The sequence below is a fragment of the Oryctolagus cuniculus genome, chromosome 3, assembly GCF_051225735.1.
Source record: "Oryctolagus cuniculus isolate XC-2025 breed Fujian yellow rabbit chromosome 3, ASM5122573v1, whole genome shotgun sequence".
Taxonomy (NCBI): Eukaryota; Metazoa; Chordata; class Mammalia; order Lagomorpha; family Leporidae; genus Oryctolagus; species Oryctolagus cuniculus.
In genome coordinates, this window is record NC_142869.1 from 142143154 (window position 1) to 142161300 (window position 18147).

The 18147-nt window shown below is 39.1% G+C and overlaps 1 protein-coding gene across 25 annotated transcripts in view; it reads left to right on the top strand.

Annotated features, from left to right (window-relative positions):
* PHTF2 (putative homeodomain transcription factor 2) overlaps nt 1–18147 on the top strand; it is a 137260-nt gene that overhangs the window by 102112 nt on the left and 17001 nt on the right. For 13 of the 25 annotated variants that reach the window (XM_002712019.6, XM_070071199.2, XM_017342734.3 and 10 more), the window contains 4 exons: nt 1014–1232; nt 13102–13230; nt 14956–15228; nt 15453–15584. In XM_002712019.6, the coding sequence (XP_002712065.3) occupies nt 1014–1232; nt 13102–13230; nt 14956–15228; nt 15453–15584 (753 nt within the window). The remainder of the gene's footprint in view (nt 1–1013; nt 1233–13101; nt 13231–14955; nt 15229–15452; nt 15585–18147) is intronic. The other 12 variants (XM_089329451.1, XM_089329454.1, XM_089329455.1 and 9 more) reach the window with 2 other exon arrangements.

Here is an 18147-nt window from a genome sequence, read left to right on the forward strand (position 1 = left end):
AGGTGGCTTTTAAACATTTGTTGAGTACCTGCTTTTTGCCAGATTTGCATTAAAAGCTGCAGCGCTCATTTAATTTTCAATATCTTGAAAGAGAGCAAGATAAATGTAAATGATGAAGGAGAAACACATAGGCTAGGGTGGCAAAGAATAAGTGATGTTTTGGGGCTGGGTAACCCCGTGTCATTAGAGGAAAAGGTTGTGGTCTAAAGCAGAAAACGGTCAAAAGTGGCACAGGTAAAGACAAGCAGGCTGGGTGAATGAATTTGAACTTTATCCAGGAGAGCAACAAGAACCTCTGGAAGGATTTTGGTTAGCAGAGTGAAAGAGGTGAATCTGGGAAGAGGGGGAAGGTCTTTGAGGTGGTGATCAATTGGGAGGGACCTTTAATAAGGTGTGAATGATAAACTCTGAACTCTGTGACTCATGTTTATTTTATGTGTTAAAAACTCCTAGTATAAAATAAATTGTATAGAAATTAGAAATTACTTGTGCCTTTTAGCTTTCCACTTTTGTAACATAGATTATCTCAAGAACAAGAGTTGTCAGTTATCTTCTTGGTCTAGATTCTCTGTTAATTTATTGAACTTCTGTTTGAGAAACAAAATGATCGGTGAAATTTATTGCTAAGCAAGTAAGAGCATAGCTCTATTAAAAGCATCAGTTTAATTAGGTTAATAGTCACTGAGTAGATCATATGAACGTGACCTAGTGCCTGCCTACCTGAATTCTGAACTTCATATAACATGTAAGAGAAAATAGGCACAGCCTTTGCAGGCAGAGTAACTCCTGAGCTGAAATACGAAAATGCTTAATGGGTGGTAAATTTTGATGTCAGGGCATTTGTCAGTCCTTAGAATTAATATGTATATTTAATGTTTTGCTGTCTGTTTCACTGTCCTTTGACGGTGTACTGATTGTTTTAGAGTAAGTGGATATTTATGGTTCTGATAGACTCCTTTGAGTTGGTAAGGATACATAAATTGTATTAATGTCAAAGAATATCTTGATTTCAGGATGCCCCTAAATCGGGTACTAGTTGCAGCTCTCGCTGTTCAAGTTCCAGACAGGATTCTGAGAGCGCAAGGCCAGAGTCTGAAACAGAAGATGTGTTGTGGGAAGACTTGTTGCATTGTGCAGAATGCCGTTCATCTTGTACCAGTGAGACAGATGTGGAAAATCCTCAGATTAATCCATGTGTGAAAAAAGAATATAGAGACGACCCTTTCCATCAGGTTGGTTTACAGTGTTGGATTATGTGGGGCTATCAGTCAAGCTCCTTTGAATGTATATACAGATTTTACGGAGGTGAAGAAAAAGCTTACATTTAATTAAAATAGTATTCCTGTAAAAATTTTTTTCCCCTTTTTGTGTGAGCTATGACCTGGCTTCATTAGAACACAGAATCTCAGTATTTGTTGTGGGTTGTTTCCCTCATCTTGCAAACCTAAGTTCCTGAGAAGTTGTTGGTGCATGAGTTCTGTTAAGTTGGATCATGTTTTAGATGTATTTGGCCTTTTTTCACTCACACACTTTGTGATTATGTTCATGTACATGTTGGCCTGAATTCCACTATAAGATTATCATTCATAAATTTACATCTCATGAATGTCAAACTTATGGCTTAAAATGCCTATGTAATGCTACCCAATAGGAATACAAACTAGTATAAAATTTTCTGAATAGCCTAATTTAAAAAAGCACTTAAAAATAAACTTAATTTTAATGTTTTATTTAAGCCAATATATATAAAATGTTATCACTTTAATATAACATATGAAAAATATTAATGAAGTATTTTTACATTTTCTTATACTAAATCTTGAAACTCCAGTGTAAACCCTTAAAATACATCTGTTTTGGGACTAGCCACATTTCAAGTGCTGACTAGTCATATGTGAGTAGGCTGCTATATTGAACAGCAAAGTCCTGTAGGATACATTCATTCAAGTATCCCACCAATACTTCAGATTTAACCAGATTCCCCACATTCCCTTTTAAATCTTTTTTTTATTATGTTCAAATCTTGGTGAATGGCATTCCATCCATTCACTCAGCAGTCCAGAAACCTGATAGTCACTTAAAAAAATCCTTATTCTGTCTCAGCTTTCTCCCTCTAACCAAGTCATTATTAAATCCCATCAGTAAAACCAACAAGTGTCTACGAAATTAGAAATAGAAGAGAACTTCCTCAATCTGAAACAGGGTCGTTCACAAAGAATCTTCTACTTAACAGAATCCCATAAACTAGGTGGCTTAAAGAGCAAACATTTATTTCTCATAGTTCAGGTGACTAAAAGTCCAAGATCAGGGTTCCAACATGGTCAGATTTGCAGAATCCTTCTTCCTAGTCTATAGACTGTTTTCTTCCCCTTGCACCCTCAGTTGGCAGGGAGAATGAGCTCTGGTCTCTTTACCTGGTAAGGGCACACTAATCTCATTATGAGGGCTCTTCTCTAATGACCCAGTTCCTTCTAAACACCATCACACTAGGGAATTAGGCTTAAGTATGTGAATTTGGGGGACAGAGCACAAACATTCGGCCTGTAGCCTTTTGTTTTTTTTTTTTTTTTAAAGATTTAATTATTGGGGCTGACGCTGTGGCATAGCAGGTAAAGCCCCCACCTGCAGTGCTGGCATCCCACATGGGCACCAGTTCGAGCCCTCTCTGGTCTACTTCCTATGCAGCTTTCTGTTATGGCCTGGGAAAGCAGTGGAGGATGGTCAGAGTCCTAGGGCCCCTGCACCCATGTGGAAGACGTAGAAGAAGCTCCTGGCTCCTGCCTTCAGATCAGCACAGCTCTGGCCGTTGCAGCTGTCTGGGGAGTGAACCAGCGGATGGAAGAACCATCTTCCCCCCACCCCCCGCATCTGCCTTTCAAATAAATAAATAAATCAATCTTTTTTTAAAAAGATTTATTTATTTGAAAGAGTTACAAAGAAAGAAAGACAGAAAGAGATCTTCTGCTTGCTGGTTTGCTCCCTAGTGGCCAGTGCTGGGCCAGGCCAACACCAGGAACCAGGAGCTTCATCCAGGTCTCCCAATGGGTGGCAGGTCCCAAGCACTTGAACCATCTTCTGCTGTTTTTCCTAGGCTATTAGCAGGGATCTGGATTGGAAGTGGAGCAGCTGGGACACAAACCAGCGTCCATATGGGATGCTGGTGTCACAGGTGGTGGCTTTACCCCGCTGTGCCAAAGCGCTGGCCCCATTTAGAGCTAGATTTTTGACGATGAAATTTCTATGAAAGACAGGACATGCCTTTCATCATGGTTTTTTGTGATAAAATGCTAACAGCATATTTTTGGTTGGATTTAGACTGAAAGTCCACGCTGAAGAGCAAAACAGTTTAAGAGCAAGGGGTAAACTTTACCTGCTAAATGTTTCAAATTCATGTTAAGTTTAATACTTTAAGGTAGTGTGATGTGGACGTATAAACAAATAGGCCAGTAGAACTGAATAGAAAACCTGGAAATAGATGCATGCTGATCTGGATCCCTGATATGTAACAAATCAGTGGTGGAAGGAGGGAGTATGTGGGGGTGAGTCATTCCAGATAGTTCCTAAATATAAAGAAGCAGAACTTTAAACATTTCAAAGAAAATAAATGAGAATATATTTTATTTTACCTTAGAAGAGAATTTTTGTAAAGCAGATATAAAAATATAAACAACAAAATGAGAAGGTTGGTTCATTTAAATATTAAGTATCTTAAAATTTAAAAGCTTTGGTGGTGGATGTTTGACGCAGTGGGTTAAGATGCCACTTGGGACTCCTGCATACCACTGGTGAGTCCTGGGTCCTCTGCTTCTGATCCAGCTGCCTGCTAATGTACACCCTGAGAGACAGCAGATGATAGCTCAAGGACATGGGGCACTGCCTTTCCCCTGGAGACCAGATTGAGTTCCTGGCTCCTGGCTTCAGCCTAGCCCAGCCATGGCTGTTGGGGGCATTTGGGGAATGAACTATTGGATGGAAGATCTCTGTCTGTCTCTCTATCTGCCTTTCAAGTAAAATGAAAATAAATACATTTTTTAATTCAAAATTATGGGCTACAAATGAAACCTAAATGCTATTAAAAATTATGCTACAGACTGAGAGGAGATATTTACAGCACATTAAGTATCAAAGTTGTTCTATACAGAGCACATTAAGAATCCCCTACAGATGAGTGAGTAAAAGACAATTGACTCAGTAGAAAAGTGAACGTAAGGATGTGCACAGGCAATTTGCCTGGATGACTAATAAATTTAAGGAAATATCAAAAAGTTCATGGAAAATGAAATTAAAAGATAATGTGAATTTTCCATGAAGTTTTTGAAGGCCTCTTGTATAAGTAAAAACAGTTTTCTTATAGTCAGGGAAGTATAAATTAGAGCAATGTGGTACTATTTCATATTGATAAGATAATAAAAATTTTTAAATGTTAAATTTCAGTGTTGGCAAGAATGAAGAAAGAACTCTAAGTACTGATGTTAGTATAAATTTGACCAACAACCTTGGAGAGCAGTTTATCATTATGTAGTAAAATTTAAGTTCTACATACTAGAAGACCTTTTTACCCTCATTCCAGTGAAATTTTGGAAGATGGACACCAGGAGACATGTAAAAAATAACAATTGTGTTGTACATGATGAGAATTTGAAAATAGCATAATTATCAGCAGTAGTAGAATTAGTAAGTGATAGGAAATGATGCAGCAGTGAAATTGAATTTAGCTAGTTCTGTCAACATGAGTAAGTTGTGAATATAATTTTCCATTAGAAATTGAAATATAGGGGCTGGCATTGTGGCACATTGGGTTAACTTGCTACCAGTGATGCTGTCATCCCATATGGATGCTGATTCAAATCCCAACTGCTACACTTCCAATCCAGCTCCCTGCTAATGTGCTTAGAAAATCAGTGAAAGATGCCCCAAGTACTTGGGCCCCTAAAATCCACATGGGAGACCTGGATGGAGTTCCAGGCACCAGGCTTCAGCCTGGCCCAACCCTAGCAGTTGCAGCCATTTGGGAAATGAGCCAATGGGTTGAAGATCTCTCTGGCTCTCCCACTCTTTCTGTAACTCTGCTTTCAAGTAGATAAAATAAATCTTTAAAAACATTCCTTCCTTTCTTTATAAAATTGAAATATAAATCATACTTTTGAATGAAAAAGACAGCTTGCAAAGCTGTATAGAAGATCATGTATATAAAGCTTCAAAACATGCCAAACTATATTACATATTGTTTGGATAAAAGCATATATTTAGGGATGTAGACGCATACAAGAGAATAATAATAATAATAATAATAAAATTTAGGGTATTAGACCTAGGGAATAAAGGAAGAGAATGGAACAGAGAACCATACAAAATGATTTTCAAGTTTACCTGTGATATTTTATTTATTAAAGTATCTGGAGGAAATACAAGGAAAAGTTTAAATATGATAAAGCTGACTGTTACTATCATTCTCTGATTGAAATGTTTCAGTTAAAAAATTACTCACTGGTTTTGGCTTTGGCTATAGGAAAAGAGACCTGAGAAAGGAAGCCTCACTACAGGAGGTTGAGGGCTGAGAATGGGGAATGTAGTTTAAGAAGCATGAGTATGGGGGCCAGCGCCGTGGCGCACTTGGTTAATCCTCCGCCTGCAGCACTGGCATCCCAAATGGGCGCCAAGTTCTAGTCCCGGTTGCTCCTCTTCCAGTCCAACTCTCTGCTGTGGCCCGGGAGGGTAGTGGAGGATGGCCCAGGTGCTTGGGCCCTACACCCACATGGGAGACCAGGAGGAAGCACCTGGCTCCTGGCTTCAGATCGGTGTAGCTCCAGCCGTTTCGGCCATTTGGGGAGTGAACCAACAGAAGGAAGACCTTTCTCTCTGTCTCTCTCTTACTGTCTGTAACTCTGTCAAATAAATAAATAAAATCTTTAAAAAAAGAAAAAGAAGCAACATGAGTATGAAAGCTCGTAGAGAATTAAATGAGTAGTCTGATGGAGGAATAGAGTTGAAGAAGTGTTTCAGCCTCCACCCCTAAAATGTGAGATATCTGAGCACATTTACGTATATAGGAGCAGGCTTGTAGGGAAGCATTGCGGAGGTGCAGAAAGAAAAGTTGATTGGTGGGGTCTGGTTTCTTAGGGTTCTGGAGGTTCCAGTTAGGAAGAGGATCACTCCTGTGCTGAGATAGGAGCAGGAGGGAGTGCATAGCAGCCAGATCAGGAGAGAGCTACTGTCTCATGATCTCTGGCCTGGATGCAAGAGGCCAAGGCATAAGAAGGGAGACGATAAAGTAGCTGTGGCTGATGGTGAAGGCTTGAAGTTATCACTTAGAGGTAGTAGAGATGAGGGAGTGAGATTGTATATGAGGACATATTCAAGCCAGTGAACCTGTTAAAAGAATTATACTGGCGTGTCGTTGAGCCCAGCTGGAATTTGAAACTATGAATTTGTCGTTGTTGATTCCACCCAGTTATGTGATATTCTCTTAGAATATAGTTATAATAATAGCTAACATTCAGTGAACATTTACTATACACCAGGCACTGTGCAAAGTAATGTAGGTGCATTAACTCACGTAATTTTCACATTCTGTGGCAATGTAGTTTATTTTTTTTTTTTATTTTGTAGATGAAAAAATCAAAGCTCAGAGTTGAGAAATGTGCCCCAAGTCACACTGAGTAGGTACTTGATAAATAGTTGCTATTCAGGGGTAGTCGAGGGGATGACTGAAATAGTGGATGCAGTAGGAGTCTAGACAAGTTAGATCGAGAAGGAAAGGAACCATGGAGATGCTGTGAATTGAAGGGTAGGGACGTGCAAGGGAGTGCACATGTGTTAGACCTGAAAGTTTGAGAGACCTGGCAGAGGTTGTGGTGAATGATTCATTCAGAAGCAGAGCGATTCTGTATGATGACAAGGTCCAGGGTGTGGCCCTGGGAGTAGTTGAAGATGTTCCCTGGATTTGTAGAAATGAGTGCACAGTGAACAATCTATGTTGTTGAGTGAGTCATCTGCATATTCATTTAAGCCCCTGTGACTAATAACTAGAACTGATGCTGAAGGAAATGCCTGGGAGTTATTTTCCCAGAGATACCATATAGCAGCATGGAAGTAGGGACCATGTGATTTTTGCTCATTGTCACATCACACAGTTCTTGGTTTATTGTATGTGCTAAATAAGTATTTGTTGAGTGAATGTATGAAACAAAAATTTTTTTTTTTTTTTTTTTTTGACAGGCAGAGTGGACAGTGAGAGAGAGAGACAGAGAGAAAGGTCTTCCTTTGCCGTTGGTTCACCCTCCAATGGCCGCCGCGGCCGGCGCGCTGCGGCCGGCGCACCGCGCTGATCCGATGGCAGGAGCCAGGAGCCAGGTGCTTTTCCTGGTCTCCCATGGGGTGCAGGGCCCAAGCACCTGGGCCATCCTCCACTGCACTCCCTGGCCACAGCAGAGGGCTGGCCTGGAAGAAGGGCAACCGGGACAGAATCCGGCGCCCCGACCGGGACTAGAACCCGGTGTGCCGGCGCCGCTAGGCGGAGGATTAGCCTAGTGAGCCGCGGCGCCGGCCAAAAAATTTTTTAAAACATGCCAATTAGCCGGCGCCGCGGCTCAATAGGCTAATCCTCTGCCTAGCGGCGCCGGCACACCAGGTTCTAGTCCTGGTCAGGGCACCGGATTCTGTGCCAGTTGCCCCTCTTCCAGGCCAGCCCTCTGCTGTGGCCCGGGAGTGCAGTAGAGGATGGCCCAAGTGCTTGGGCCCTGCACCCCATGGGAGACCAGGAGAAGCACCTGGCTCCTGGCTTCGGATCAGCGCAGTGCGCCGGCCGCAGTGCGCCGGCCGCAGTGCACCGGCCGCGGGGGCCATTGGAGGGTGAACCAACGGCAAAAGAAGACCTTTCTCTCTCTCTCTCTCACTGTCTACTCTGCCTGTTAAAAAAAAATGCCAATTAGTCCTTTGTTAAATGGTTATTTTTAATATTTATTTATATTTAATAGAAAGGCAGAGTGATAGAGAGGAAGAAACTAAAAGAGAGAGATACTCCATTTTCTGTTTACTCCCCAAATGGCCACAAAGCCCTGGGCTTGGCCAGGCTGAAGCCAGGAACCTGGCACTCCATCTGGGTCTCCTATGTGGGTGGCAGGGGCTCAAGCACTCAGGCCATCTTCTGCTGGTTTCCAAGGCACGTTAGCAGGAAGCTGGATCAGGAACAGAGAAGCCAGGACTCAAACTGGCGCTCATATGGGATGCCAGTGTTGCAGGGGGAGGCTTAACCCACTGTGCCACAATGGTAGCCCCTACATGATTTGCGTTAGTGTTCTATAATGTCCGTACAGAATAAACTGGCCTTAAGTCTGTCATGTCACTTTCTTGTTTTTGGTAAGGTTAAATTTTTAAATGTTCTATCATACGTGTCTAATTATGGTACTAGGCATATACTTGTTTTGTTTTTGGATTATTAAAAACTCAATTTTATATATGTTTCTTATTCTCAGGCTTCAAAAAAAATTAAAACACAAGCTCAAGTTTTCAGTTTTATTGATAGCTAAGTAATAGAAATTGACTCCTTTTAATGAAAATCTCCCAAGTATTTTATTTTATTTTATTTTATTTTTTAAGATCTACTTATTTCTTTGAAAGGCAGAATTTCAGAGAGAAAGCTTCTATCTGCTAGTTTTCTCCTTAAATGGCTGCAATGGCCAGAGCTGAGCAAATCGGGAGCCAGGAGCTTCTTTCAGGTCTCCCCCTATAGGTTCAGGGGCCCAAGCACCTGGGCCATCCTCAGCTGCTTTCCCAGCAGCATTAGCAGGGAGTTGGATCAGAAGCTGAGCAGCTAGGATGCAAACTGGCGCCCATTTGGGATGCTGGCACTGCAGGTAGCAACTTTACCCACTATGCCACAGCACTGGCCCCAAAGTATTTTCTTGTGTGGCCAAAGTTTACATTAGTTTTCTATTTTTTTTTTTTTTAAGATTTATTTATACCAGGGGATTCCAATTCAATCCCATCAAGGTGGCATGTGCCAATGCCATCTCACTACTCCAAGTGATCAATTTCAGTTCACAATTGATCATAATGAAAGGACTAAGAGTCAAAGGGAGCACATAAACAAGTCTAGTATCTGCTAACACCAACCGATAGAATAAATAAAGGGGAGAGTGATCCAACATGGGAAGTGAGATACTCAGCAGACTCATAGAATGGCGGATGTCCTAAATAGCACTCTGGCCTCAGAATCAGCCCTAAAGGCACTCGGATCTGGCTGAAAAGCCCATGAGAGTATTTCAGGCATGGAAAGCCAAGACACTCTGGCAAAAAGATCTCTGTGAGTGAGATCCCAGTGGAAAGAACAGGTCTTCAAAGAAGGAGGTACCTTTCTCTGAAGGGAGGAGAGAACCTCCACTTTGACTATGACTGTGTCTAAACAAGATAAGAGTCAGAGAACTCAAGGGGCTTCCATAGCCTTGGAAACTCATAACTGGTGCATAGGGAGATTACTGATGCCATAAACAGGAGTGTCAGTTGGTAAAGTCAACAACAGGAGTCACTGTGCACTTACTCCTCATGTGGGATCTCTGTCCTTAACGTGCTGTGCACTGAGGCTTAATGCTATAACGAGTACTCAAACAGTATATTTCACTTTGTGTTTCTATGGGGGTGCAAACGACTGAAATCTTTACTTAATGTACACTAAACTGATCTTCTGTAAAAAAAAAAAAAAAAAATTATCAATTCCCAACTTGACTCTCACTGGGATTAAACATGACAATAGGTCTGATCTGATTTCATCATCATTTAAAAAAAATCATCTATTATTTTTCACTTTATGTTTCTGTGTGGGAGCAAACTGTTGAAATCCTTACTTAAGGTATACTAAGCTGATCTTCTGTATATTAAGATAATCGAAAATGAATCTTGATGTGAATGGAAGGGGAGAGGGAGTGGGAAAGGGGAGGGTTGCGGGTGGGAGGGACGGTATGGGGGGGAAGCCATTGTAACACATGAGTCGTACTTTGGAAATTTATATTCATTAAATAAAAGATAAAAAAAAAGATTTATTTATGTATCTGAAAGGCAGTTACAGAGAGTCAGAGGTAGAAAGAGAGATAGAGGTCTTCCATCTGCTGATTAAATGGCAGCATTGGCCAGAGCTCCAAAGCCAGGAGCCTGGAGATTCCTCTGGATCTCCTATGGGGATGCAGGGGCCCAAGGACTTGCGCCATCTTCTGCTTTCCTAGGCCACACCAGAGAGCTGGATCAGAAGTGGAGGAGCCAGCACCCGAACCGGCACCCATATGGGATGCCAACACTACAATCGGCAGCTTTACCCACTATACCACAGTGCTGGCCCCAATTTACATTAGTTTTAAAGAACTCTTTCTGCCTACCATAAAGATAAATAAAATCCCTACTCATGAAGAAACACTGAGCATTTGAATTAGCCTGTTCTAGTCAGGATGTTTCCAAATCTGATTGTTTTGCTTGTCTTATTTTCTTTGTAAATGATAAGAAATATTTCCTTACTTTTTTTTTTTTACAAATATTTTCGTGAGTTTTTTTCTCTCTAGTAATGAATGGATATATAATAATATGTAAAACCACATTCAAGTGAAATTCATCCTTCAGTAGGTAAAGCTAGCTTTTTTCCACAATTGGAAACACCAGTAATATCACTGTCATAATGAATTTATTTGAAATAAAACCTACCACCATTTAAATGCTCAGGTTTTCAACAGTTTTGAATGAAGAGCAAAACAGTTGAGATTTTAGATGAAGACAGAAAACAGTCACTAGAAAAATTACAAATTTTAGTTGGAAAACATTCATAGACCACTGTGTGGTGGAAGTATGAAGAGTGGGACTGTTTGCTCTGATGCTTTGCCTGAGCCTTTAAAAATTATTCCCTGATGCTGCTGATACACACTGAAGGTACTGCATGTTTCAACAAAACTGGTTTTCTGTACATGTTTCACCGACATAAAAGGTTCTTTTAATTCACTTTCTAATTTCCCCAGTTTGTGATTGCCATCTTCTGTCTTGGTATTTGGATTTCTAGAAATAAGATGATGATAACAAGCGCTGGGTCAAAGAACTGGGAAGTTAGCTGGGTGCAAAGTGAGTAGTTAGGGAAGATCAGGGAAGAACGTGATCGCCCATTTCTTCTCTTTGACATTTAAAAGCCTTTTTTGGTGTAACTGGCAGAGTCGGAACAAGAAGTCTCAGTCAGTGGTTGAAATCTGTTGCAGCTCAGGCTTCATGCTGTTTCCATTCAGTTTCTCACACTTCATGTTTCTTAGCTTTTCTGTTCCATTATGTTTCCAAGATATTAAGCTTTTAGAGAAAGTTTGATATATATTTTGGTGCAAATTACTTCTATCCAAAACAAGAATGATACTGTGTTTGAGCATAAATTATGCAGTATCACTTGAAGTAATATTTAGTAACTAGTATCTCATAACTGTCATGGCCTTCAAATAATGAAATATATACCATGAAAGTAAATGGATATTAAAATCCTTTGGAAAAGATAAAAATTCCCCACCTCTGTTTTCTTGCATGTTATTATTATTTCTCAACCTTAGTTGCCATGAATCAGTGCAACTTTACTCCCCTAGGAAGAAAATACTAGAATCCTTAAGTTTACACAAATATTTCCTTACCATATTTTAATCACACTTTTGTCCTCCAAAGAATAAATATAACCAGAGTAGATTCATTGTTAGACGTTATTTTTAAATGAATTGTGTTATAAAATTTGAATGTCAAAGATCTATTGATAATTTTCCTGAAGTTGCTCTGAATTTCTAACCTGTCCTTTGCATAAAGTGTGTAAAATATCTTAGTCCTTTAAGAAGTATAAGCTTGGGCCAGCGCCGTGGCTCACTAGGCTAATCCTCCGCCTTGCGGCGCTGGCACACCGGGTTCTAGTCCCGGTCGGGGTGCCGGATTCTGTCCCGGTTGCCCTTCTTCCAGGCCAGCTCTCTGCTGTGGCCCGGGAGTGCAGTGGAGGATGGCCCAAGTACTTGGGCCCTGCACCCCATGGGAGACCAGGATAAGCACCTGGCTCCTGCCTTCGGATCAGCGCCGTGCGCCGGCCGCAGCGCGCCAGCCGCAGCGCGCCGGCCATGGCAGCCACTGGAGGGTGAACCAACGGCAAGGGAAGACCTTTCTCTCTGTCTCTCTCTCTCACTGTCCACTCTGCCTGTCAAAAAATAAATAAATAAAGAAGTATAAGCTTGAAATGATGTTACATAAACTAAAAAATAAATTCATCCTATTTGGGGTCTAGTCTTTCAGAGTTACTTTTCTTCCCAAAGTCTGATTATGTAAAGTTAGTGTTTCATTAATTTTATTGCAGTCTTTAACCTATTATGTTTTGAAGTGTTATCCTTCTATGTATAGATCTAAAGCAATCAAAAAAATCCAAACAAACTTTAATAGCTGATCCCTCATACTAAAGCTTTCATCTTTGAACCTTTAAATCTCTTTTGTCCCTTGAAACATTAAAAAATACTTTATTCTACCTGGGGGAATATTTCTAGTTCTTTGTACTTCAGCTTGCAATATTTGCTTTATCCAAAGTTGATTTGATCCTTAGGAGAAACGCTGACGTAAAGTATCAGAAAACTAACTAAATCAGATGTTAAAGATAAATGTGAAGAAGAATCTCTTTCCGGGGTAAAACTGTATCACTATATAGTCTTTCAGAGAGGGTCAAATCTCAGCTTTCACATTATTTTGTATTGAATAATCATAAATTGGACAATGATCAGCCTAAACAGTTTGACAATGATTTGTCTTTTACATCACTGTGTTGTTAGCTTTGTAGACTGATTGACAACTAAGTACTTTCGCTGACAAATCTTAGTTTATTTCTTAACAGGTTACCTATCTGTTATAGAAAATTCTTAACATGTTTTCATAAGAAATTTCTTATGCAATCTCTTCAGTGCATATGCTAATTAATTTTAAGATAGTATCATTAGAATAATGTGTATATAGTTATGTACAGATGTGTATGTTCCAATTATAAAATATGATAAATGTATTCAATGATTTTTATATTTTTTTATTTATGAAATGTGGTAAATATATTCACCAATTTCTCTTTATTTCTTGTAGAGTCATTTGCCCTGGCTCCATAGTTCCCACCCAGGTTTAGAAAAAATAAGTGCTATAGTCTGGGAAGGAAATGACTGTAAGAAAGCAGACATGTCTGTGCTTGAAATCAGTGGAATGATAATGAACAGGGTAAGTTTGGAAGTTTTATTCTTCTAGTTCAAAGGTAAAATTTAGTCATCAACATATAAAATAATTACTGGAATGTTATACTAATAACCTACTTACCTTATTTCTTTACCCTGAAAATAAGTTATTTATGTGTAGTTGCCCCCATCTGTCATTTAAACAATGATTTGTACCAAACCACTATCATCTTTTAGTCTTTTTATTCTTCTGACCAAGAATATATGATGCAATTTAAAATCTTCCTCTTTTATGTTATCCTTTCTGTTACTTTCGGTGGATGATTTTGAGGAGCTGCTAAATATTTATTTGGACATTGATAAAGATTTAACTGTCTCATTTGCTTATTAGTACTCAAAAGTAAAAGAAATAAAAATTAAACTAGATAATTTGTATTCATACTTGTCTACCTATTGAATATATAGAAGTAATGATGACAGTGATAATGATCTTGAGTGGTTTGAAAAGAAATAGTACAAATACTATACGTTCATCAGAAATTACAACTTTTTAAAATTTACCTGATTTCTCTAGACAATTAGCCAGGGTCTAATTTTGAGTTCTTAATTTCTGAAGCACATTCGGCTCCTGAAGTTTATGTGATTGCATTTGGTTCTTTGGTGCATTATCATGCTAGAACTCTTGTCTACACTTTTCATAGAACAGAAATTGAAATAATCCAGTCTGGAAGTTGAGATAGTACTTACTAAATACCTCAGTGTGGTTAGTTAGAAGCAGCTGACTAGGGAGTTTCTGCAGACTTGGATCTAGTTGTACTCTGTGACTTCACTGTGAGCTGGCAATAGCTTTGAGTAATCTCCTTTCTAATATGATGAAAAGTTAGCTACATGACATTTAAGATCTCTTTCCGTTGTATCAATGTAGTATATTGGAAACTACTATATTTTTAAATTCTTTTTGTCATCTCCCAACCTTTTCACTTCCTTTTCTTGCCCCTCTATCATGTTCTCTCTTCTAAGAAGATTTTGGTTTAAGGTGATATGAAAGTCAGAGTTACAGAGAGGCAGAGGCAGAACGAGAGGTCTTCCATTCGCTGGTTCACTCCCCATTGGCCACAAAATCCCATGAGGGTGCAGGGGCCTAAGGACTTGAGCCATCTTCTACTACTTTCCTAGGCCATAGTAGAGAGCTGGATCAAAAGTGGAGCAGTTGGTACTTGAACTGCCGCCTATATGGTATGCCAGCACTGCAGGCAGCAGCTTTACCCGCTATGCCACAACACTGGCCTCATATACTTTTTAAATTAATTTTTATTTTTAGTTTTTAAGATTCAATATAGTTCATAGATACAATTCTAAGGATATGATTCTCCCTTCCTCCCTACCCCCTTTCCCTCTCTCTCTCCTACTCTGTCCTTCCCTCTTGCCCCTCTCTTTTTGTTTCTTTCTTGAAATAATGAGATACAATGAAATTTTTGTTTAAGATCTGAATAAGACTAAGACCATCTATACTTTCACATTAGAGATTTAATAGTGAATTATTTTAAAAACTGAAGAAATAGTGATATTTTGTGTGTAGTAGGCTGTCAAACTTGAGTAGGATTTCAGTTTCATTATTTATTAAAAGTAATGTATTTTATCAAAATGATCTCATTGTTATAAGTAAAATAACACTTTTTTTTTATTGATTTTACTGTATTCATTTCATTATAGATAACATTTCTGTACATTTTTTCCCCTTGTTTTCCTCTTTCCTCCCGGCTCCCTCAAGGTGAACAGCCATATACCAGGAATAGGATACCAGATTTTTGGGAATGTAATCTCCCTAATCCTGGGTTTAACTCCATTTGTTTTCCGACTCTCTCAAGCCACAGACTTGGAACAACTCACAACACACTCCGCTTCAGAACTTTATGTGATTGCGTTTGGTTCTAATGAAGACGTGATAGTTCTTTCTATGGTTTTAATAAGTTTTGTGGTTCGTGTGTCTCTGGTGTGGATTTTCTTTTTTTTGCTCTGTGTAGCAGAAAGAACTTATAAACAGGTGAGTATAATTTGTACTTCTAAATAAAAAATACTATATTCTTTCTGTAATATTCAAAACACTCCTGAAGTATTTTAGTATTTCATTAAACCATTTGACCTAATTTTGTTTCTGTTTTGCTTTTATAGTATCTAACCAAATAAAACCATAACAAGCCATATTTTGTTGGCATTTTTCTGTGATAATCTACTTGAAAGCTAATCCACATCTTAATCTTTTTTTAGCGATTGCTTTTTGCAAAACTCTTCGGACATTTAACATCTGCAAGGAGAGCTCGAAAATCTGAGGTTCCTCATTTCCGGTTGAAGAAAGTCCAGAATATAAAAATGTGGCTATCTCTCCGTTCCTATCTGAAGGTAGAATGGTAGTGATAGAAGTACTCTTTCTGTGTTAACTGCCTCTGATGGGTCCATTTTTGTTGTCGACATGGGTGTGTCTGTTGTGTAGTCACCAATTGATTCAAAATCTAGATTGATTTTGTTTCTGCTCATGAAAGTTATCACAAACCAGCAGAGGGAGCTCACCACTTAAAAAAGAATAATAATAATAATTTAAAAAAACACCAATAATAATAATAATAATTAAAAAAAAAACACTAACCCTGAGCCTTCTTACTGAAATGAGCTATTACTATGTTAAAATATTTAACTTGCAATTTCAAGTCATTGTTTTTATGTTGTTCTTTCCCTTTAATCTTTTAAGTAATTTTCCTACTTATGGAAATAAGATATAAAAACTCTGGAGTTCTGAGAAAAAGAAACATATGCATTAATGTTAGTAAAACACTTTTTTTTTCCTGAGGATTTTTTGTTGTTGCATTAAGTAACATCAGGTTTCATTACATATGGATAATCATATTGGTTCAAAGGTGCTTATTCCCAACATTTACCTGTCTTACAGAAGTTGACTCAAAGACCAATATTCTCTGGTATACCTAGATCCTTTTTCTTTTTTAAGATTTATTTATTTATTTGAAAGAGTTAGAGAGAAGAAGAGACACAGAGAGAGGTCTTCCATCCACTGGTTCACTCCCCAAATGGCCACCACAGCCAGGGCTGGACCAGACCGAATCCAGGAGCATCATCTGGGTCTCCAATGTGGATGCAGGGCCCCTTGTGCCATCTTCCACATTAGCAGGGAGCTGGATCGGAGTGGAGCAGCCAGGAGACTAACCAATGCCCATATGGGATGCCAGTGTCTCAGGCAGTGGTTTTAACTGCTATATCACAATGCCGACCCCACACCTAGATTTTTAATTCAATGAACAGAGTTTCTTTAAAGTTTGTACTATTTTTACCCTATATTTTAAAATTTGGTTTTATATATATATATATGTATGTGTATATATATATATATATATATATATATATTTAATTTGAGATAGCCCTCTCCTATCTGCTGGTTCACTCACTCCTCAGATGTCCTCAGTAGCCCCAGCCTACCTGAGAGCCTGAAACTCAATCCAGGTTTTCCCAATTAGGCGGCAGGACTGCAACCACTTGGGTCATCACTGTTGCTTCCCGAGGTACGTGTTAACAGGAAGTTGGAATCAGGAGCTGGAGCTCAAACCCAAGCACTCCAGCGCAGGACACAAGCATCTTTACAACTCAAGTCAAATGTCATTAATTTAACTTGTTAAACTCAACTCATTTAGTCTCCACTGGGAAATGATGCAAATTGGCATAGATTATTTTTCCTTGCTGTGACATTTCTGTCTCGTGGAAGAAGGAGTATGATCTTTGTTTCTTGGATTAGTGACAATCCATGCAAAATTTCCCTTTATTTTCAGTCCTAAGTAGGTATTGATGATTTTATTCCATAAACCTTTATTTAATGTTCATCGTTAACTCACTGTTGATGAAATAAATAAAGTCCTAGCCTTAGGAGCTCACATTTCAGTGAAGGAAACATGGAAACCCAGACCTAAGAATTAGCCTTTATAGCAGTTCTGGCATCCAGTTTATCATCAATTCCTATCCCTTCTGCTTACAAAATGTATCTTGAGTTCATTTATTTCTCTTTGTTGACATTTTTGCCACTCTAATTGAAACCATCAATCATCTTCTGCAGTTGCCTCTTATGTTCTCTAATAATTTGATGGTATCAAGTCATAGATTTAGGTCTTTAATCCATTTTTAGTGGATTTTTTTGAAAAATTTTTTAATTTATTTCAAAGGCAGAGTTTCAGAGAGACAAAGGCAGAGAGAGATCTTCCATCCGATGGTTCCCTCCCCAATTGACTGCATTAGCCAGAGCTACACTGATCTGAAGCCAGGAGCCAGGAGCTTCCTTCAGGTCTCCCATGTGGGTGCAGGGGCCCAAGGACTTGAGCCATCTTTCCCAGGCCATAGCAGGGAGCTGGATCAGAAGTGGAGCAGCTAGGACTCAAACTGGAACCCAGATTGGATACTGGCACTCCAGGCAGCAGCTTTACCTGCTTAGCCACAGTGCTGGCCCCTTGAATGGATTTTTGTGTAAGGTGTAAGGTAGAGGTCTTGCTTCATACTTCTGCTTCATACTTCTACATGTGGAAATCCAGTTTTCCCAGCACCGTTTGTTGAAGAGACTGTCCTTGCTCCAAGGATTGATTTTAGCTTCTTTGTCAAATATAAGTGGGTTCTAGATGCTTAGATTTATTTCTGGCATTTCTGTTCTCTTCATTGGTCTATCCATCTGTTTTCGTACCATTACCGTGCTGTTTTGATTATAACTGCCTGGAAGTATGTCTTGAAATCTGGTATTGTGATGCCTCTGGCTTTGTTTTTGTTGTATAAGATTGCTTTAGCTATTCGGGAACAATTCTTAAAACTTTTGGAGGTTCTTTATTTCTCCTAGGATAAAGAGCAGAATTTTTTTTTAAAGATTTATTTATTTATTTATTTGAAAGTTAAAGTTACATAGAGAGAGGAGAGGCAGAGA